Raw genomic sequence first — 23,530 nt, 5'->3', positions numbered from 1 at the left:
CTCGAGGCCGGCGCCGCCTCCGACTCCTCCTCCTCCGGCCACAACGCTCCCACCACAGTCCACCTCCCCAAGCACCACCGCAACGCCGCCGTCCCTGTTCCCGACATCTCCGCCCCTGCTCCCCAGTACTTCGCCGCTCCCCCTCTGCCGGGATTCCTCATGCCGCCGGCGCCGGCGCAACCGAGTAATCTCATGAGCGAGAGCATGGCGGGCTACTTCTTCAACATGTACGGAGGCGGCGGAGAAGCAGGGCCCAGCGGCGGCGCCGGTTACAATTTCCCCAGTTTTGACCACCAATTTCATCACAAGTAATCGCCGGCGATGGTTGTCGTAATAATTGACTTCATTAGGAGTCTTTGGAAGAAGCATGTAATGGCCTGCTTTGGCATCAAATCAATGGGGGTAGACTCTGATCGACATCTTGCATCTCTACATTTCCTAATCATTATGTTATTACCAAAAATTCTGATCAATAATCAGTATCAACTTGATTAATTTCAGTGAAATAACTTAACAGATCAAAAACTAATTACCTTGATATTCTGACTGTTTGGATTTATATCCTCTGGATCAATTTACACAAAACTCTGATACAAAATATCGTTTATTGAGTTAACTAAACCAAGCATCAGGAATCATCAACAAGAAGCTTCAATGACATGTTGGTTATTTGCAAGTTTATGTAGCTGCATGATACACAACACATGAAGGCAATGAATGGGATTTGCAAATCCATAACAAACATCTAAACTAATCTAACACAAGAGAAGGTAATCAAGTTTTTGATTGTTCACATGAACAAGTCATGCCTTGATGGATTCCTAAAATTTTGCACTGGACTATATGGCATCTGTTATTTTACATAGTCTTATCAACATGTCGGTCGTCGAAAATTCTAGTAGTAACTGTTGCCGGGCAATAGAAGCTGCATTTTCGCAGATGCATATTCGAGTTAGGGTTGGATTTGAAGGATCAAGTGGTCTTCATCGCCCGTAGCCTCCACACATTCTGCGTAATTTTTGTTTACATTGTAAGAGTGATTATTGTCGACAAGATCAAACATGAAAGTAATACTGGAGATCAAGAAAGAAAGGTGAACATACAATGGGTTCGTCGTCTGAGTTATCTTTGGTGTCTGAGAATTTTGGTGACCTGTCCTCAACACCCAACTCTTCGGCTTTCGTTTTCTCTTCTGTTTCGGATGTTGGTGAGGCTGCCTCATCTTTAGGACCATCTAAATGAGAGTAAAATACAACAATAATAATAGAACTGGCACGAAAGGATACCAAAGGCCGAAGAATCATATGTACCTGATTTTGCATCATTGAACTCAGACTGAAGAATGTCTGTGTCCTCGGACTCGTCGTTACTGCCTGGACTAGGATCTGCATTGGTGTTGCTCACTGACACCAGTTTGCTGCTTTCCTCTGCTTTCTTTTTAGTAGAACCCTTTTTCTTTGCCTTAGAGGAAGACCTGTCGAGTTCTCTATTTTGTAAATTAGATGCTTCGTTTAATACAAAACTGTAAAAGAAGAAAAGCAACTAGATTTTGCATACTTATTCCTGCTCTCCTTATTTTTTCCAGGATCGGAATGGTTATTCTTGTTATTTACAGACTCCGGTGAACTGCAATGTCATTTGTAGATAGAACTGAATAAGAATCAAGTGGAAGCTACGAAGAAGTCCGCATTGCACTTTTTTAAAGAATGGATTAAATTTCATCCTACAGTTCACGACAATGTTTTCAAGCTTCTAGAATAAGGGTATGCATTGTGATGATCATAAACATAAAGCTGTGTTTATCTCAATTATCTGAAATCGGCTACATAAATTTTATCCGTTCATTGAGCTAAAAGTTGTATCACTAGTAATACTCAAATCGACTAATATTTCCTTTGACCTCCCTCTATCCTTCTCACCTCTGCGCGAAGTCGTATCATTAATGCAATGAAAGCAAACAAGAGGATACAATGAACTCACATATCTTTAGACACTGATGGAGGATGGGATTTTAGTTGCTGCAAAAAATGTAACGCGTAGCCATGCATTAGAAACTTTGATACTTGAACGATTTAACAAAGGTTCAAGCAAACAAAAGAGAGCTGCAAGAATACAACCTTTGCCGGCGAATGAGAGTTATCGATGATTTGCCATTTTTCTTTGCTTAAAAGAAGAAGTTCCACATCTCCATCATCATAAAGAATCTAACACGGTGAAGCAAAAGGACACAAGATACATAAGTTTGGAAAGCAGATACATATCCAAGATAGGTAAAAATGGTAGTAAGATGAATTTCAACATAATTTGAGGCAGTTCTAAATTCAGATTGTGTTGACAAAACATTGATAAAAATATTTTATTTTTAAGCTTCATTAGGATGACAATAGTCTAGGTAATCGACACTGGTAGTCACAAAAATGCAGCACATACATCAGTTGCATGTAGATCATAACTTGTTGATTTGTCCATGACATTTGGGAAAAACACTTGGAAATGTATATAACCAATAAATAAAAAATCCAATAAAATAGACAACACTTGGAAACTGCTGACCAATAAGGAACCAATACTTTTTTTGTTTTTGGTTCAAATGCTTCTGCAAACCAGGAAACAAATCCAAAAAGAAGTAACAACTTTAAGACAGTTTTTTTTTACCGTGTGTTTCTTGTTTTCTGGATCATAGGATTGCACAACACCTTGATAGAATCTGTAAACAAGAAGCATCGCGATTCAAATGAGATAAACAACTTAAGTATCAACAACTAAAGTTTCAAGGGTAATATAGTGTGGATGATAACACATTTATGCAAATGAATAATACTGTTTTCCTCTGCATATAACTAATAGCCAGTAAGTTAATTGGCAAAAGTAACAAATTTCATAGTAAGGCACCAAGTAAAAGGCTTCTACATATTCTTACCGTTTATCCAATGGCCACCAGATCTTTATTCTGGAACCAACTAACTCGGATTCATTTGATTGATCTATTAGTGACGTACACTGCAAGCATATATGATTTGTCAACATTAAGAATTTTCTTTATAAAAGGCTAGCAAATGCATTAAGAATAATTCCTATATATTATTAGCATATCAATGATAAGGAGGAAGCATAAAACAATAATTTGATACAATTGTAAGATGTTCAAGCATAAAACAGAGTAGCCAGACAAAATCAAGCAAAGCGTAAGAACAGTTGTTGCAACAGGACACACACAAAGTCGTGAATTGAAGAACCAAGCCTAGATCTTTTTACCACAGCTGCAACTGTATTTACATATATTATGTTGGAGTATGCATGACTCATGCATTAGATTTAATGAAAATAAACTTTCTACTAAATTGGCTAAATCTTTTTTCACAGATATTCTCAGAAAAATGAACTTTGTTAAGGAGTAAAGTGACATGACAATGCAGCACCACAGAAAAATTTTCAATAAATCACACAGATAGGATTAATCATTTATCTATTAGATAGATTGACGTCAGCATTCTTCATGCCCTCCTATTGTCTCTAGTCAATCATTACTTTATTTCTTGAAGTTGTTGGAGCTTAACTTCTAAACTATAATGCATTTTGGTACTTGAGAATCAAGGAGCATAATTTAAATATTCTATCTGCATTTAGGAATGTGATGCCTGACCCCCCAACTGAATCAGTTTTTTTACTTCATGGAGAAACAGTTCAATTGTTCTAGTTTAACAAGGACTAATGTTAAGTTTAGAAGCATTATTAACCAGAGTGAAGGAGATGGTTAGGTCATAATCATAGGTTGACATTCAAAACAGATGTCACATGTGAGATGGTACAAGAGATATAGCCATTCAGAAATCGTGTATTCTGTAATAATCAGGTGTTTAGGATTTTCCTTGTTCTATTATTCCTCTTGGATTCCCTTCAATTTTAGTGGTAAGTTAGCTAGGTAACTCAAGTAGCATGACAAACAATCTATATTTCAGTCTAGAAACACATTTCTTTTGTTTATTAAGTTCTTCCAAGAAATGGCACATCACCAATTATCATAGTTATCTTAGACTTGCAAGAAATTAATCATTAGAAGGACAAACTGAGCAAGATATGCAATACATTAAGCAATTCAAATGATTTCAGTATACTGCAACTGAGGACCTAATCTGGTATCAAGCATATGCCAATGATAGAAATGGAATGGAATCACTTAGCTAGAACTGGTAATCAGTAAAAAATAAAGGAAGCAACAATCACAAAGCTAGATAATGAATAAGTTACTATGTTAACATACCTTTTCTAAACCAGCAATGCTTCTTCTTTTACGTTTTTTGGTTGAACTAGTTGAACTTCTCGATTGATCACCTTTCTTTCTGTTGTCTGGTAATGCCAATTTCTGTAATATATCACATAATGATGAGCAAATTAGAAAGGCCACAACCTTATATGAATGAAATGGTTTTATTTTAACCTCTGAAGAACTATCCGCATCTTTTTTAACATGCACTTCATTGGAAACTTTTCTTCCTTTCTTGGATGAGATGTCAGATGCATATGAGAGTAGGAGATCAGTTTTAGTTTCAGCCTTGTCCTCCTCAAACAAACTCCGTTCTAACAAAGAATGTAGGGGAGATATCTTTATGTTTCCCTTCGAACCCTTTGATGAATTGGGCCTACTCGTGGAAATCGATCTTTTGCGTTTTGGGGTAGGTACGAGCACCTCAAACCCAATTACGTCTTGTTTTCTTTTTGGTGATGATATTTCCTTCACAGTATTGATTTTACCATCCACCTTTTCACTTCTGCTCTGATCTGTAACTATTGCTGCTGCGTCTTGAGCTTGCTCAAAATTGTCCAAATTTATTTCTCTCACCACACCCAAAATGTCAAACTCGCTATCAATAGTTTCCAGATCATCAAACATGTCCTTTTTCACTTGTTTCTTCTTTTTCTTCTTCTTGGCTCCTTGATTTCTGAGAATTTCCATCATCTTCCCAAGAGGAACCTCATTGTCATCTCCATTCTCTTCTATAATCATTCCATCCTCCGCAACAGCTGAGTCACCCTAAAATATAACAAGAACAGAAATTGTGTAGTTAGAATATGATGAACCAGATGATTACATATGTATCAAATTTACAATTCCAAAAATTTTCTTAGATCCTGTCTGTAGATACCATTTTTTTATTCTTAAGTCTAAGAGCTTCAAAATGGGCCAAGGCACTATCACTACTCAACCACGTCCGTTTGTTGTCATCCTATAAAAAGGGGATAAAACACTGTTCAGTCAAAAAAGGAACACAAATATAAGTTCAGAAAGAAAATAATAAAAATATAAAGCAGATAAGAATTGGGAAATACAATTGGCTAAGCATTTATGCCAAAAGTGGATCAGAACATAGGACTTCCTGCTTTGATTTCATCTTAAAGTTGACTAAAGTTGATTGATTAATTACTAAACTCAAAAGCTCAGAACGTTAGGAAGCAAAAGAAAGTAGATTTATATAAGATATCCTTAATATACAAAATCGGATTCAAGTTGTATAATATGATATAACTTGGTTTGACTCTAGTTTGACCCAAATTAGGTTGAGCCTACCAACACATATCTTATTCTGCCCATTAGATATCTATCTAGGTCTAAGTTGAAGCTAATTAGGACTACATTTATTTAACCTAAATGCACTAAATTGAACCTAAAACTAGCTCAGCACGAAATAACCGGTGATGATGCAAGCTGACTGTTGGCAGGTTAAACACAGAAACAATACAGTTCCTGATGCCAAAACCGCACTGGAACTAGAATTTCAATAGGCCTGTTAATGAGCCAAACGTTTATAAACAAGTTTGATGTTCAGCTTGATAAGAGTTTGTTTATGTTCGTTCAATACATACAAGATTAATTAAATGAACAAGCTTGAACATATGTGTTCAACTCATTAATGTTCGTGAACAACGTTCGTGAACAATATTCATGAACCATGTTCATCAATAAATCTCTTATTATTATGCTAAATAAACAAAAATACTTTCAAAATGAACAAATAAATTTGTATTATAAGCTCAATAACTAACCAACAAACTTAAAATGTAAAAGTTTCAAACAATCAAACAAGCTTGAATTGAGAGTTCGATAACATCTAAACGAACCAAGTTTAAATTAAGCTTGAACCAAGCTCAAATCATAAAAAAGAAACTAAACCAAGCTTGAACAATTGTTATATTTGACTTGGCTCGATTACCTACCAAACAAGCTTGAACATCATAAAGCTTGGCTCGGCTTGTTTTCAGCTCTAAATTTCAGACATTGGATCTGGCTCTCTTTCATATATACCTATTATGATACTGAAGGTAGTATCCTTCACAACTAATAGTTTACCAAATTAGTCGTTTTACAATGATGTAACTTGACATCATACGATCAACACATCATGCTTCATTACAAAACATCAAATAGTCTAAGCACTATGATGGTATCATACCCATTTGAATTAACACAGGTACAATGTACTATTTCAAAAAAACTTTTAGAACACATTGAACAACATTTGTAAAAACTTCTATCACTGAAATGTAGTTTAATTTCTCACTGGAATGACATGTTCTCCACATCTACAATTTGGTTCCATAACATATTAGTTCAATTAGATATTTGTCTCCACAATTTTCATCATAAGCTAATTTTCCTTTCCCCTCTCCATGTGAAGAATACAATTTTAATAAAAACAGTTTGAAGGTGTTGAGCCTGTTCATTCAACCATGTTGAGGAGAATGGAACAATGTTAATTTGAGAGACAGTTAACAATACAGCTATAGAGACACACACAAAAAAGATATCTCCAAATAATCATGGGAACTCAAGGGAAAATATGAATGGAGTAAACTTCATCCTTTCATGAAAGGATGAAGACTGTTTAATCAGGAATGACTCACCGTCATGCTATCATTAGGGCTACTGTCGATGGCTTTGAATAACATACTAGGCAAGGGAACTACATCAATCCCTGAGACCTGAACATCAGGCACTAGTCTCTTCAAAATTGAGAGCCCAAGCTCACATATAGCATGTATAGTCTGCATATCCCCAACAAAATGCATAGCCCAGTTAGTTAACAAAATGTAAGTGACACTCCAAAACAAAATGAATATTGGATAGAAGAAGAAACATGATTAAGCAACAAGAAGAGGACTAAGCAACAATTAAATGGAGCTGAAATATGAAATTGTTTAGGAATCAAGTAATCACTTACAGTTGACTTTGTTTCATCAACTGCATCACTGGCGCTTTTAACACTGTGAAAGATGGAAAGGATTATGTTATAGCTCTCCTTTCTCTGGATTGGAAAAGCACCAGATTGGCTACCATTGTCACCATGCAACAGCAAGGAAAGAAATAAATGCAACCGCCTGAAAGCTACAAAAATATTAGCACAATTTCTCAAAACAGTTTGTAACAAAACATGAGAGTAAAATCACTGAATTTTAGTGAAATAAGATAATAGCAACATAATCATCTCTATTTCTTCGTAATTTAGAACTAAAGGCAGTAACAAAAATAAGTGGAAAAAAATGCAGTTAGTACTGTCTTACTCAGGGTAGGAATGTGTGACTATACAAATTTATCAAATAAGAAAGCTAATCAAGGAACAAGAGTTCAAATTCAGAAGGAAAGAGTGTACCAGTAAATTGGCTCAAATGCCTGAACATCCACGCACTCATCAATATTTGGACATGACGGGTCATGAGCAAGAGCATGGACCATGTAGGCAAGAATATATTCTGGGTAAGCTGGGGTGGTATTCAAGTCAGATTGAGCAGATAGTTGCCGCATTTTAAATTGCCGACATATGTGTACAAGTTCAAGTAGACTCTGTTTACACTACAGGAATGCAAGATAAGTGTCTTGTTAAAAGTAAAATTACTATGTCCCAAATAATTGAATGTTAAAAAAATGATGTATTATGTCAAAATTAAACAAATGACCAACCTCTTCATATTCAGGGCAGTGAAAATCATTAAAGCTAAGTAAGAAGGCACAAGCATACTTTGCATCCAGCAACCGTTCCTTTATATACTGATGTACTTTGTTTAAGAATGATTTCTTAGATTCAGCATAAGCATCCTAAATGATAGACATAAAAGAGTAACATCATAATGAATGCACAAAAGATAAATAGATTGAAATTTCATTGTCTAAGAAAGAGCATGTTGACATCTGACAAATTACCTGAGAAATTCTTAGAGTCAAATAAAACAAACTAGTAGTTATTTTTTGGTCCCAATATCTTGATAACCGAAGAACAGCTTTTGCAGAAGCAAGCCTCATACGAGCTTTATCAACATCACTACAAGAAGGATTGCAATTTAGCAAACATAAATGTGCGGGGAAAAAACACTCAAAGTTTATCCTGAATAAAATAAATATTCAGTACCTTGACCGTATTTCATCTGAGATTTCCCCATAAGAAAGTATTTTTTGAAGAATTTCCAGAAGCTTTTCAATTCCTGGTCTCATGTGAGCATCTCTGGCAGGCATGTAGCTCTTTACCAATGTTTTGATACCGAACACCTGCACAAAAGATAGAAATGTATGATTTTTGAAAGTCTTATGTTGACCACTATGGTTTTCCAGTAATCTAGTACTATAGTTCATGCATGGACCTTCATCAAACACAGTTCAGATATTTCATTCCATTGAGTATTATCTAAAGAAACTTCATCAGCCTTCTGCAAAAAGCGAAAATCACAAACATAAGAATTGTCAAGAATCTATAGAGACCTAGATAAAATTTTACTGGAAGGCTTACATTACTGTTCTGCAAGATTTTACTGGTAATGAACTCAGTAATTTCATCCTCTCTAGTTTCAAAAATTGGCAAAGCAATTTGAGCAATGCATCCAAGTGATTGCAAAATAGATGGCAAATGTGTTTTCTCCGCCAACATATCCACAAGCCTCTGATAAATCAATCATAAAGGTTTTTTAGTCTAGCTATCACCACAAAGAAAGTTTAACAAAATTAAACTAATAGCAACCTTGTAAAGAACAGAGAGTGACTTGAGACCATCATCTTTGGTTATTGCTGCTAGGGCCTGTACAGAATATTTAGCCTGCTTCCTGGTACCCTCTAGACACAGCCTTTCTAAAAGAAGTTCAACCGAGCTGCAATATGATGAATAAGCATAAAGTCTCTGTAAACATATGTCCACAGCTTTAACAAGGAAACCAGGGAGTCACAAAGGGAAGAAAAAACAAGCATGCAATTGTAGTTTCATAGCATGCTGATAACTGGTTTTACCTTGAAGTCATTGTCAGTTGTTCACGAATGGACCCACCAGCCTTTGCTAGAACATGAGCAATACCTTCCTTAATTAATTCATTGTCTACTTTCAGAAGAAGAAGAATATCTTCTTCACACCCAGCTAAAAGCAAGGGAGAATAACCTGAAATGACCTGAAATAGGCATATTTATAATTTGAAATAAGGGATCAACAGTTTCTGTAGGAAAAGACTAAAGAACCTAAGGTTGAAAGTGAAAAGGTAAAATCACTATCATAAATTCAAACGAAGATGTACTTTGTTTAGGAAACAACTGTAGTATGATAACTATATTTCCAGATGTTACAATATGTAGAATTAAGGCAATTGATACAATGAGCAAAGTCAGAGATCAATGTGAAAATTATCACTTCATTTTAGAAAACTAAGTTGCAGCTACCAATACTGAGAATCAAATAACTAATATAGCTTCTGTTGCATTCCATTAATGTAGATTCTGTCAGCGCAAAAACATCAAATGCATGCGCTTAAACTGGTATGAATTGTATTGTACAATATACAACATGTAAAGTTACAATTTAAAGCAACTGCAAATGTATGTACCGTAAGCACATTCATGCAGGAGGAAATAAGCTTTGTCTTTCCAGCAGAATGTTGAGCATCAGCTTCTGATAGTATCTCTTTGACAAACTCTTTGTTGAAGAGTATGTATGAACACTTCAAAGTAAGCGTATTCATAAAATCATAAAGTGGATGCTTCTCGCCAAGAATTTTAAGCAACTCATCCTGCAAACAGTGACAAAGATAAGGATTCAATTATGGACCACATTTGGCAGACTCCAAATAGCAAGCATGAAATTTTCTGTAAATATATCCAATTAAATTGTGGAGAAACTTGCAACTCTGATCTTTTCATCATTTCGATGTTTAATAATATTCTAACTGTTAAAAAGCTGACAGCTAAAAAAGAACACATTTGGAAGAACAATAAAGGAATATGCAAGTAACTACCCGACGTGACCATGATTCCTGCAAACTAATGGACGGATCAAGAAGTGTTGTCAAGATTTTCCAAATATTAGCATCTTTCAACTGATTGAGAAACTGAAAATTCGCCTCAGCCTTCATAGGGTCATTGAACAACCGAGACATGCTCTTGAAGCAAACAAAAATTCTTCTGTGGAGTTCAGATGCATCTTCCTGCATTTTAAGATCCATTTGTAATAACAACACAAAACAACCAATCACCAGTATGATCATCCATCTTGGCAAACCTGATATGTCTGTCTAAGAGACAGATACTTCTGCATTTCTTGCTGTAACCTGCAATCCAAGAGGAAATCACCTGAAAATCCGTGGAGAATATATCACAAACAAGATACTCCTAGCTGAACATAGAAAATCCCCTCACTATTGTATCAGAACTACAAACCTTTGCTTTTGCAAAAGAATCTGCTCAATGGCTTTAATCTCGAATTTATCAAGCACTGAAAAAATTGACACCCAATGTTTCACCCTATTTTTGAGTGATAACTCAGGTGGAAACAAAGATCCACAAATGATAAGTTCAACTGCTTCCAACCTGCAAATCATTGCTTATAATCAAGGCCAAGTGAATTGCACCTATCCTAATCCGTCAATCAACCAAATTTAAAAAATAAAACAAGGAACATCTGAAAAAGAAAACTAATATATATCTGGCTCTACATATAAGAATATCCCAGCAGAGTTTATGTACAAGACCACCTAGTGACCAAAATTTACTGGTTCAATCAAGGACCAATAAGACCACTAGACAGCAATTTTTTTTTTTTTTTTTGCAGTGATCAATGTTTTGAGTTGGTACAATAAAGTACAGTAGTACACTGTAAACACGAATAAAGGCTTTAACCATTTTGTATTTTATTGTTGCTACATACTGATACAACATTACATGATATACCGTCTAACGGATCACCAAGATTATAATGGAGTCGTATTATAAATCCTGTTTCAGTATCTTTCTTCAGAAAATTAAGGCAGATTTCATCAACCTCTAAGCTTGAGAACAAGAAAGAAGCTATTGGGCGACGAATCATTTTTATTTAGAATTAAAGAGTCCTCCACTTTTTACATTTCCACATAAGTTAGTGATTAATCTTTGTGGCTAGTCACCCAGAAGATGGTCGTCCTCCAGGTTGATTATGAATTCTCAATAATAAGAACTATGTCTCACTTTATCTCTTATTCAGTCTCAATACTCACCAACCTTTGACATAGGTGATTTTAGTGGTACTATTTGTGGTCCTCTGCAACCATATTGATTGCACCAAGACCAGAAAAAAAAGAAACAAAATACAAATGATGCATCTATTGAAGATCAACTGAATTAACTAAAACACTTCTTGAGTATGATATCCTGTATGATTGTTGTCATTGAGTAAGACCGTAAGAGTATGATTATTGGTTCTGACCCACAGTTTCAAAATTTTATTGGTCCTGCTGACGCCAATTTAGTAACTTCCCAGATCATTGTCCATTGTACATGAATTCTTTTTTATTATTTCCCAACCTAACGACCATTAGATTCAGACCAACCCAAAGATCTAAATAGTTAGTCTGATGAATGTCATTTTGTGCATAATTTCGACAAGCTTCCAATGAATATAGAACTTTGTCAGGGATAAATGAATCTTATATTATACAAAGCTAACTAAATTGAGATGGGTGAATTTGGTTCTGATAAATGGTTCTTATATTATTGAGATAGGTGAATTTGGTGGCAGCTTCGATGGTTCTGTGCATACTGTAAAAATCAAGAAGAAAATGATGCATGTGATCAGTTGAACTAACTAAAGAGAGAATGCATACACTTCATGAGTATGATATCAGCTAAAAATCTTTACTTTAACAGATTGTTATATTTCTTTATTTTACCAAGAGAGTATTTTATTTATTAACTAAAGCATCATTTATGTTTCAGCAAAACAGCATTATTTTGATAATGGCAAACTGAAGATGGATGCTAGCAGCTTGAAATTACACAGTTAATAATTATACTAAGATTCTTTGCATATCAAAGAACAAGGATAATAACAAAATATGATGATATTACATAGGCATGATGTTGATTTGTGTCAAATAATAAAAAAGATAAGAAAAACGCTCAAAACTTTAAATGCCACAAATTGTTCGACACAATGGCTTGATGACTATGAACTCCAACTTGTTGCAGTTTGAGAAATGCCAGAATGATTGGAAGCAATTTTGTCCATAAAACCTGATTATGCATGTGAAAGCTAATATACAGAACGAAATCATAGCAATTGTCATGTGAAATAAAGGTCACTCTCTGAGCAACCAAAATTATCACTGAAATTATTTGTGTGCTACATACCTAAAATCTCGGTCATATAAACATCTCAATATCTTCCCTGGTATCCATTTACAGTCATCCAAATTTGTTGAACCATCAGAGCTTTTTGAGCAATATAGTCGGTGCAGATCAACAAGCCTCTCCATGGTATACTTCTTTACATTCAACTAAGGGATGATTACAAAACAATAGTACAAATCAGGAAATCAACATTAACAAATGAGTAAATAAGTATCAAAGAGATGGAGTACAAACAGATTTGTCTCGCAGACGCTCAGCCACAAAACTAGCAGTCTCAATTGGAATTACTTTGAAAGAGTGACAAGCCAAATCATAAACTGCAGCAACAACTTTTTGTCGAACATTCTCATCATAATCCAACACTCTGTCAGAAAGTGCCTCTGGAAAAAATAACGATCATATTTCACACCATCAAATGTTAGCAAAACATATATTAGATGATAAAAATGATTGGCTACTAGCCCCATACTTATAATCTGAGGAGCCTCAGGACGTTCAGGATTAGTAATCAGGCAATTCTTCAAATGATCAATGACAGAGAGACGGACTTCAACTACTCTGTCAGTCAATCTCTTCAGGAATTCGTCAAAGACAGGCTGAAAAGCTTCAGAGACAGGTACCTCAGGTAAAGAAAATAATTCTCCCAGTAGTTGAACTGCTTTAAGCCGAATGTCTAACTTATCTGTCTACAAATTTCAAAGTCAAAGAATCATAACCACTAGTAAAAAATTCATCTCAAGATTCAACTACAACTCTCAACTTGATTATAAAGAAATAAACTAGGCTATATCATATCTCTCTGTCACACACACACTAAAACAAGCATCAAAGGTGCATTGCCTAACAAGGCAGCCTCACAGTACAGTGCCAGGCCAATGCAATGATGTACAATATGGCTACCTATTTATCTTATAAAGTTCAATAAAGCAACAAATAGGGTGTTAATTGTCACCCTAAAAGTCATTCTTTGAGTATCTAACTTAAGTGGAACTAGGAACGTATTGTCAAGGGTATGAAACTTACAAACAACTCTCTGTTATGTAAGGAATTATTCTTGCCACACAAACATAAACATCAAAGGCGCATTACCTCCTAAGGCAGCATCAAAGTATAGTACCAGACCAATGTAATGTACAATATGGCTACCTATTTATCTAATAAAGGTCACTGAAGAAACAAAACAAACAGGGTGCCAATTGTCACCCTCAAAACCATCCTTTGAGTATGTAATTTAAGAGGAATAGGAACATATAGTCAAGGGTATGAAACTTACCAACAATTCGCCTGTTACGTAAGGAATTATTCTTGCCAGAATTTGCGGCGCGCACTGGTACAAGTCATAGATAACTTCATGATGATCAATTGAATAATTCAAATAATTTCCATCGCCTGACAGTGAAGAAACAAGAAACTGCTTTATGAATGGTTCAAGTTTTCCTGCACAACGTTCTATAACATTCATAGCAAGCCTCCGTGCAGCCATAGAGCAACCCTAGTTCCACAATTACAAAACAACACTTTCACGATGAGAAAATGACATGTAAAAACAAATAAAAAACAAAATCAACCTAAAGGAAAAAAAAATCTGAGTAAAATGGATAGACTTACATTTCTTTTACGACCCAACACTGAAAGCAGGATTACAACAAGATTTTCCTGTAATTCCTCACTTTCATCTAGAATAAGTGTTATGATAGTCTGCATCAACGTAAGGATGTTTTGGGGATGACCATCACTGCATATTAAGTCACCACAATTCAAGTATACTCTAAAGGACAAATGCTTAGCTCTACTGATGATTACAATACAGACGAAAATTATATAAAAATCTCATAGCATTCATCCTTGTGATGCAAATGAACAAGTGTTTAGCTGCAAGAACTAAAACAAATTGAGCTAGTATAAGACTATAAATGAGCACTATGCAGCCATGCATCAAAATAATTTAAGGTGCATACTCTGGTGAAGCTTACCATCTTGTGACGTTCTCAGTCTTTAATATTTCTTATTAGCTTTAAATAATTAAGAATCTGTGAGAAAATAGAGAACTTACCATGCTACTCAGCTTTAATAATTAAAAGACAACTTTAGCAATGATAGGAAGTGATCTTTAATAAATAAATAAAGAAAAGAGCACAGTTAATGTTCCATTCAGTTTTTGAAGTTGCAAGGATGCCAGCTTTGTTAATCAGCAATCCCCATTTCGTTGATACCAATAAGAATATTTCAACAACAGCATGAATATCTTCCAAAAATTGTTTTCTCTTGCTTCATAGACCAACATAAAATATCAATATAAAATCCAATTCATTGCAAACAAAATCTAGATAAACTTTTAGATCTTTTACATCAATTGACAACATAAACAGATAAACTCTTTATTTTATTTTAAGTAACTTCTGTATTGATGATTTCGATCTACAGATGATTTTTTAAGCTCTCTATCTAGTCAGCTACAGATTTCCTTTCACGTTGTCCATCCCATATGTATTTCACATAAAGTAGATGAACTGAGATGCCAATGTCGCATGGAATCTCAACCCCTTGCTCTTGAAATTTAATGATTGTTCAACCATTTGATTAGCAACATCTTAAATTAGTGGTAACCTACCGTTGAAGCTGCCCATTATTCATCAACAACTGATTATAGAAAAGAAAATTCACTTGATTGAATTGCAATGGAAAAATGGTTGCAATAGCATTGTCACCTGATAACCGAAACAAAGGTTTTGAGCATTTCCAGTATGAGATCATTGCATTCAAGATCCAACATCACAACACATGATCTGTATTTGGCAACAGTCTCTAGGATGACAACCCTTCTCTCATATGATGGACTGTCAATATCACCTAATCCCGCAAAGGTACCAACAATCAAATGAAATATATCCTGCAAATAACAGACAAATTATAACTAGGAGAGAGAGGTCCAATCAGTCTACACACTAAATATCTTAATACTTTTCAGATCTCAATGCAGCTTCCTCTAGAGAAGAAAATACAAACCCTCAGAACATCATCACTATAAGGAGCATCAGGTGCAGTTATTCTGGTGATTTCACATACACAGGTTGCTACGAGAACTTTTACATCGCGATCTTGATGTGTCAACAGCTCTTTTTGGGCAAATGCATTAAGACAAGACTGCATTGAGTCTGAGACTGAAGGTTCTGGTGATTGCTCTATCTCAGATAGACAGTTTGCAGCTTTCTACAAAATCAATTAAAAATAAGTTGCATAAAATAAACAATAGGCAACCTAATCTATCCCTCAATTATTGCAGTTAAAACAGATAAGAAGAACAAATAGCTCCACCACCACACCAACTATTCAAAATAAATAACATACTGTTATTGTTTATTTATTTGTTACCACATGTCTACACCAAAGACAGCAATAGAATCAATGTATTCTGTTATTTAAGGTATTTGAATGATCATTGTCCAAAACCAAAGGAAGTTGGACCAGCCAAAATAAATGAATTAATTACAGCTGTAGAGAATATATCGACAAGAATCAACAATGTGTTTCAGGTGAAGTTATGTCAGTAACAAATCACAAAAGTAGGTTGTCAATTATGTGAGTTAGACCAAGAGATGAATGAAAAGATGAGCCAGCAACTGCAACTTGAAGCCAACCCATACTTCTAAGTCCTCCATTCACTAGTTTATTTCAATACATTCATATTAGATATTCCCACATCAAATCATCAAACAAAAGATTGCTAAGACAATTAAGCTCTTGTGGATTTGATTTTGCATTCAATTGGTTAAACACATAAGAAATTAGACCATTTGTGTTTCTCCCGACTATTTGGGGTTGGCTACATGAATACTCACTCCCCCCTATAGGCTGTATTGTTATTGATTGAAGATGAATTTCCAATGAAATAGAGCAAATACTATGTGGGATACAAGTTCATTGAAAACAAGGCACTCCAACCTACAAACTTAAAACCAATATAAAAGCTATCAGACTCTGTCAAGAATCATAAGCTAGATCAGAGTTAAATAATATCCATGGTTATGGGACAGAGATGAAGCGGAGATATCTTGAGGCTCAGCAAATTATTCTTTAAAGAAATTTAATCAACGAACCAAGTATTCAGAGATAAAAATAATGCAGCAGAAGATATGAAAATCGTGAAGCAGCACATAGTGGCTGTCAATATGCTCAAGTGCACAGATGCAATTTTATCAGGAAATAATAAACATTTACAAATATTTGATGAAGTCAGCCTACCGGCATCTTATATGGCCCATATGACAAAGATGTTGCGTAAGAGAGGTTTTACAAAATCTACTCGAGGATTATGGGAGTTAAGTCTCATATGAAGTTGCCAACAAGAGACGACTCGCAGTTTAAACAAAATTCCTTCTTTAAGTTAACTCGTCAAACTTTCCATCTTTGGTGACCCTTAGGTGATTTAAACTCCACACTTCAACTTTAATTCCGACAAAAAAAAACTGCATGGGAAATCAAGAAGAGTAATGAAAGAACATCTTTTGGCGACAATTAAAAACCTTAAACAAAAAAGACAACTTCCGGATCCAATACATGCCAAACCAACATTTTGCTTAGATAAAGCACAAAAATACTCCATTTTTAGCACAATTCAACGTGCACCCGCACTCGAACCCTAACAGTGACCTAGTATGACTGCCCCACACCGAAACGCTAGAAATTCAAAGAAACAACTACGCAAAGGCGAGCTTTTTCTGAGAGCCGAGTTCAGATCACCAACCTTGAGTAGCTTAATTAGCGCGTCCTTGGACGCCGGAGGACTCTCCAGCTTCGATCCCACCTCCTCCAGCTGCTGCCGAAGCTGCTGTGCCATTTCGGCAGTTCAGACCGCGATGGAGCGGGGGTTGACCAGCTCGTCCCTCGCCCTCCTCCTCCACGTCTAGGTTTTCCGCCCGCTGCCTCGTTCAAACAAGCAAAGGAGCAGGAGGACTCGATTGGATCGGGAAGGGGAGGAGGCAAAGCAAACGAAGGGGTGCGCACGACGAGTGAGTTCGAACGACCCTTTCGGTCACCGGGACCCGAAGATCACAAGGGATGTCATGTATCATACGCAACAGCAACCAGCTTACTCGCAACGTGTCGCGATACTAACAGTCGAATCTCGAGGGACCCGCCAATAGGATAAGTTGCGTCTGTTAGATGAGAACAGAGTTAACATGACACGAACCCGTGGAATCTGGTGCGGACTTGAGGATGCTATTATGCAAATAACCTCTTTTTCTTTCGAGAAATAGCCAAATTGGCCATGTTGCTATATTATATGCAGCAACACCCTCTCCCAAAAAATATTTGCTATATAACCCTTAATTTTAATATTTATTCCTAATTTTGAATTTCCCCATAACTCTCTTGGATGACTCACTAGTATTAAACTAGTAGCACAATATTAGTAGCTACATTACAAACAAATTATTTATTTATTGCAATATAATAAGTGTAATTCAACTAGTAAAATATAACAAGATTTACGATCAATTTAGAGTAAACATATGATCCGGTTGGTTGTAAATAGCGAATAAATTATTTTTACGACGATGATGCAACACTAGAGTATGTTTTTTTCTTAACTTAAGCATCCTTTAACTTTAGTAGGAGCTTTGGTGCTTGACTCAACCCAACAAAGTCGAACTACTTTGATCAAATTCGATCAAGTTTGGACAAACTTAGCCGATCTAGCCACGACTCTATCGAGCACTACCTAGCTATCTCACATAGTTAGATCAAATTCGATCTAGTTTGGACAAACTTAGCTGATCCAGCATGATGATATATGATGTTTGAGGCACCACACAAAGAGGAAGGAAACAAAGAGGAGAAAGAAAGAGGAGCAACACAACAGAACCCTAGCCCTCATGATCATGGAAGTTTGGCCATGTCTCAAACTTGTTTAGCATTGTCTGTTTAAAACACTTTTGCGCAAAGATGACACTAAGCCTTCAGTTTCCAGGAATGAATATATATATACACAGTTAATTCTTTCAGCAGCAAGAGTAACTTTTGCTTGTCAAAACTAACTAAAACAAGGGGGGAAAGAAAAGCAAATTTATCCTCTTGTTGAAGAAAATAGAGACTAAAACAAAGGTTGAAACGGTTAATCGAGTGAACAACAAGATCAGGCCATGGAGTTGTTTGCTGAAATAGAATCTATTTTTTCATTTTGTCCTCTTGGGTGAGAGTTTTCAGTTGCGGAGCGATTGAATTCTGTGCTTCAGAAATATTGGGTTAGTAGCTCCGCGGTGTTGTTTACTCAAGCAGAATCCATCTTTTCCACTTCATCCTCTTCGATGATTGTTTTTGGCTTTGCGGCAATAGAATTCTGCTTTGAGAGTAGTGGCTTAGTCGCTCCCGAGGTCTCCTTCCCTCCCTGCAAGTTGAGGTAAGTGTAGAATGACATCCCGCACAAAGCAACAAGTGCTCCGCTGAGGCTAACCATTCCAGGGTCAGAGTTGAAGAACACATATCCACCGAGCATGATAACACAAGTCTTGAACTGACCAAGAACAACATGAGAGACTGCAGACGTAGCACTGTGCAGTATCAATCGTGGCAAAAGAGTTATTACTAGTAAAATGATTAAAGGCAGTAAAAACTGCAAAAGGCAATCTAATTATTCACTATACAACAAAAAATAAAATGATAGAAAGCAGGCAATCTTAACATTTACATGCCAACTTACATGACCAGAATCTTTTATTAGTCATTGATTAAATGCTACACCCTCTCTTCATTCTTTTAGGACAAACTATAGTGTAATCTCATTGATTTTTTTTCTTCTCTAATGATATCGAAATGATCGTGTATTTTACTACTTTGGAAGTATCAAATGCTTTATAGGCTAATGCAAGCTTAATCATTTACATTAACAACCTTCTACAAAATAGGATAAAATCCTAACACAGTCGAAGTATAACTACCCTACAATATGATGAAATTCAAATATCTGACAACAAGGAATTGTGTCAAGTGGAAACATTTAGTCACCTAGTGCAGTTGAGGTACAATTTAGCAAATGTAAATTATCATTACTCAGAATTTCTTGTTCTTAAGCAATTGTATTAAATGTGCCCAAAGACTCACCCAAGCGCCAAAGCCCCAGACCACTGGAGAAGAAATCCAAATAATGCTGATATTATGATGGCAGATGCATTGTTCCAAGTCCAATAAAATGATAATACACCCGGGGGATCTAGCAATGGCATTAAAACCACAAAGAAGAATATGGTAATCGGGCTTGTCTTCCACATTAACCTGGTCAGACAAGAACTGATTTAGCAGCACATTTAGAAGTGGTGAATAGATACAACGATGCTATTATTCCACATACGCAAGCGCAGTCCAGTTGCCTGTTTGTTGCAAATTTGACCATAGAATTTTATTTACAGCACTCGGTGCAATCCATGCCAACGCGACACAAGCACCGAAAAAATTAAATTGCAGATCAGTAACTGTCGCAACAGCCACACCAATTGAAACAAAAGCCAGTGTGATAACCTGTATTTAGACAATGAAAATGAAAAGGTGTTGGAGATTCTTCTGAAAATGAGTACGGTATCTTAACTAAATCTAGGAAAGATTCCAACAAAAACAATTCATTTATAGTCCATATGTATCCATAAATAATGAACATATACACTAAGAAACTTTTGTTGCATGCATGTCCATATGAAACTCTATAATAGTCTTATCTTTCAGTCACTGTCAGATATGGTGCTGGATATCATTTCCCGTCTCCCCTCTCCCCAACTTAAATGATCTTAGCAGAAATATGGTGCTTTATGCAAAGGTTCAATACCAAGAAAGGATATGTGTAAAATGTATTACATAGATTTAAATATACATGTAATGCAAAGCTTAACTTGGTAAGGGTATACATGCAAAAAAGGCAACTAGAGCAAGTCCTAAAAGAATACAAGCATGTACAACTTCAACAACAAATAGTTCACTTCTAAATATTTTTGCTTATGCTAGACCAATTAATTGCAGTTAAATAAATTTCTAATTGCATCATAGGTAGGAACCTTTTGAAGAGTCACCCTCTTACTAAAAATCATAAACTCAGCAAGAACAATTGTTGGAGTCACAGCTATCTTAGCCATCTGATAGAAGCCCACACTGCCAATAAAAATCAGAAATCAATAGAATAAAGAAAGTTTTAAGCATTAGTATAAGAAAGGGGATCATTTTTGCATTAGGTAAGAATTAGCACAAATCAAGTTACTACTCGGATGGGAGTCACCTGTTATGTTGTAGGCTAGCATTAGCAAGTCCAGTGGCCATAGCCATCACTGCACCCAGGACGAATAAAGAAGAAAAAGGTGTAGTTTTAGAAGGAGGTGAAGCAGGAAGCAGTGAGAGCGCCTTGAAGATAGCCATGAGCAACCAAGAAGTCACATAATGGATCAAAGAAAGGGCAACTGGAAAATTAAATCCGACCTTGCCCATCACCTGCAAAACAAAGGATCATTGGTTTCTTCAGACAAAAAGAAACATATACTGAAGGAATTGACAATTATGATTCCAAAGGAATGCATGGAGTTATTCCACACAGGAGTAGGATTTTTAAAGACATGGAAGCACCAAATTGGTTTGTCTAGGAGATATGAGATACCCACCACTTTGTTGGTCATGATTATTCCAACAGCCACAATGAAATTGAAGGTCAATGCCACAACAGGGCCACATAATTTTTGTTGCTGGCGCTTTGCTCCTTCCAAAGTATGAATATCACCGTATAAAGAACTTCGTAGCTCCTCCAATGCTCGACCTGGAATCCATATGATTGAGAAAAATCAACAAAATGGAGCAATTTGATATCTCCTATTCCACTTGCACAATGAATTATACCTTTATCCACAAAGACTTACTGGGATAGAAATTTAAATTAACTTATAATAGTCATTTTACCCCCTTAGAACACACACTTGTGTTGTTACCAATCACCAAGAATATGCTACCATCATCAAACCATGTTAATCCCAACAATTTGAGGTCGGCTACTTGAATCCTATAGCTCTATGACAACATCACTAGCATTACTTCATTAACCTCCGGGTTAAATTGATTTCACTTATCTAAAAAATGGCAGATATGGATTGCCAAGGAACACTTCTACCATCTTAATTTATTTTCTCCCATTTATTATCTGCCATGCTTAATTGCTTCCAAGTAGTAATTCTTTTTATCTTTTTTAGCAACTTCACATTGATGTAACTGATGAAATCTCCAGGGATCTTCCAAGATATTGGTTTAATTCCAAAAACTAGCACAAGATCAAATGCATAAGATCCAAAAAAATCTATACCATTCGCCACTAATTTTGATTCCCCAAAAGGCACTGAATGCAGTAGAAAGAAAGGATGCGGTAATTTGAAGAACTAGACCTAACTTTACAATTCGATTCCCTTAAATGTAGATAGTTGTAGCCATATATTATAGCAACAAGCAGCTGGAATTAGGAATAATGCATCCATCAGGAAACTATGATGCAAGGTCTACATCAGGTAATTGTCTAACAGAGAGGCTCTTGAGGAGACTGTAGAGCATACAATAAGTCCACAAAAGAACAAAGTAGGTAAAACGAAAGCTCTCTCTATGGCGAACTGTAGACGATAACTGATGCCGATTAGCAAAGAACACATAGTAAATCACAGTTTTCCAAATGAAATAAACACAATCCCTTGTTTATCAATAGTCAACACTAGGAAAAGGCAGTGACAAAGAAAGAAACCCTTAAACCTTGAAAATATAAATCCATATTCCTTGGAAAAATAACAAAGGTCATCCGAGTTGGGGACGAACCATCCGAAGCAATAGAAAAATCAAAACCAAATTAACTAATGCAACAAATTAAAACACTAAAAAAACCAGTTTGCCCCAATTCGAAGATCGAATTTTTAAAAAAAACAAAATTTTCATGGTTTATTCAATGCCAAATCGTGAATCGCCGACGTCGATCAAAGAACAAAAGGAAAAGCATACCTTGCTCCCCGGCGTCACTGTCTTTGCGCTTCATGAGCCTCCTCCCATCCTTGCCCAATATGGATTCCAACAGTCCCATTCCGATCTACCAGGCCAAGAAAGCATCAAGCCGACTCGAAATATCCTATCTTTCTGCGAGGAGACCGACGGATGCGCGCGGAGGATGGAAGAAGGCTTGATCTTTCGGATCTGGCACCGCGATCGAAGGCAAAGAAGAGCGGTTGGGGGAGTGAGGAAGAAGGGATGCCACCCTCATACTCGGCGGTGAAATATTCGAGCTAAAATGTGAAATATTCATTTCGCCCCCGAAAATTTTACCTGTGTCAGAAAGCACACTGGAATTTCAAAATCTAAATCATTATTATATATTTTAAAGATTTTAACCATTTATCATAATTGCCGACATAATTATTTTTAATTTAAAAACGATATAAAATGTACATTGTTATGTGCCTTTTAATAGTATATTAATTTATTAAATGAAACATTATAAAATAAAATTTTATAAAATTATATATTATTTTAAAATTATAAAATAAAATTTCACAACTGAGTGTTTGGAGACGTCCGAATCACTTTCAAACATCTTGACTTGCCATGACATATACTCAATCGCGAATGTTCTACACATGGGAAGATATCACCAACGTGAGTATGTATATATATATATACACACATGGGATATGTTACGTGTGTGTGTATATATATATATATATATATATATATATAAAGAAGTGATATCCTACGTGATCAAATTTGCGTAACTATACGCTCTTCTAATGTGGCTGGGATTTCTCATCAGAGATTTCTGCGCGTTCAAATTTGCCTAGTTGATGGCGACGGCAACCTCAGTGACATGGCAGACAGAGAGAGCAACCAACATTTTCTGATGGCAACGTTGCGATT

The 23,530-nt window shown here is 35.9% G+C and overlaps 2 protein-coding genes across 3 annotated transcripts; both read right to left on the bottom strand.

Annotated features, from left to right (window-relative positions):
* Window positions 1–628: 628 nt before the first annotated feature.
* LOC141847231 (sister chromatid cohesion protein PDS5 homolog A-like) lies at window positions 629–17,550 on the bottom strand. 2 transcript variants are annotated; one of them, XM_074735222.1, is made up of 33 exons: window positions 17,367–17,550; window positions 15,629–15,832; window positions 15,331–15,512; window positions 14,231–14,357; window positions 13,896–14,114; window positions 13,092–13,308; window positions 12,857–13,002; window positions 12,623–12,768; window positions 10,679–10,828; window positions 10,521–10,569; window positions 10,258–10,446; window positions 9,850–10,032; window positions 9,266–9,420; window positions 9,003–9,129; window positions 8,775–8,924; window positions 8,629–8,694; window positions 8,400–8,536; window positions 8,195–8,312; window positions 7,955–8,089; window positions 7,647–7,846; window positions 7,218–7,374; window positions 6,901–7,041; window positions 5,145–5,225; window positions 4,439–5,032; window positions 4,262–4,363; window positions 2,921–3,000; window positions 2,656–2,707; window positions 2,118–2,204; window positions 1,981–2,018; window positions 1,558–1,626; window positions 1,311–1,486; window positions 1,104–1,234; window positions 629–1,008 (listed from the first exon to the last, which is right to left on the bottom strand). In XM_074735222.1, exons 1-33 carry the CDS (start codon window positions 17,457–17,459, stop codon window positions 973–975), a joined length of 4,737 nt encoding a protein of 1,578 aa, XP_074591323.1. In that variant the 5' UTR covers window positions 17,460–17,550; the 3' UTR covers window positions 629–972. The 2 variants fall into 2 exon arrangements, with proteins under 2 accessions (XP_074591323.1, XP_074591324.1); XM_074735223.1 differs by having other exon boundaries at window positions 1,311–1,474.
* A 1,045-nt stretch (window positions 17,551–18,595) lies between these two features.
* Window positions 18,596–22,848, bottom strand: LOC141847232 (nucleotide-sugar uncharacterized transporter 2-like). Its single transcript, XM_074735224.1, has 7 exons — window positions 22,625–22,848; window positions 21,259–21,410; window positions 20,883–21,091; window positions 20,665–20,758; window positions 19,971–20,137; window positions 19,724–19,894; window positions 18,596–19,173 (listed from the first exon to the last, which is right to left on the bottom strand). Exons 1-7 carry the CDS (start codon window positions 22,701–22,703, stop codon window positions 18,894–18,896), a joined length of 1,152 nt encoding a protein of 383 aa, XP_074591325.1. The 5' UTR covers window positions 22,704–22,848; the 3' UTR covers window positions 18,596–18,893.
* Between the last annotated feature and the right edge of the window lie 682 nt (window positions 22,849–23,530).

Source organism: Curcuma longa, chromosome 16 (assembly GCF_044706935.1).
Source record: "Curcuma longa cultivar G26 ecotype Majalengka, Jawa Barat chromosome 16, ITB_CL_G26_1.1, whole genome shotgun sequence".
Taxonomy (NCBI): domain Eukaryota; kingdom Viridiplantae; phylum Streptophyta; class Magnoliopsida; order Zingiberales; family Zingiberaceae; genus Curcuma; species Curcuma longa.
Note: the sequence above shows the minus strand (reverse complement) of the source record. Positions and strands in the feature narration are given on the sequence as shown.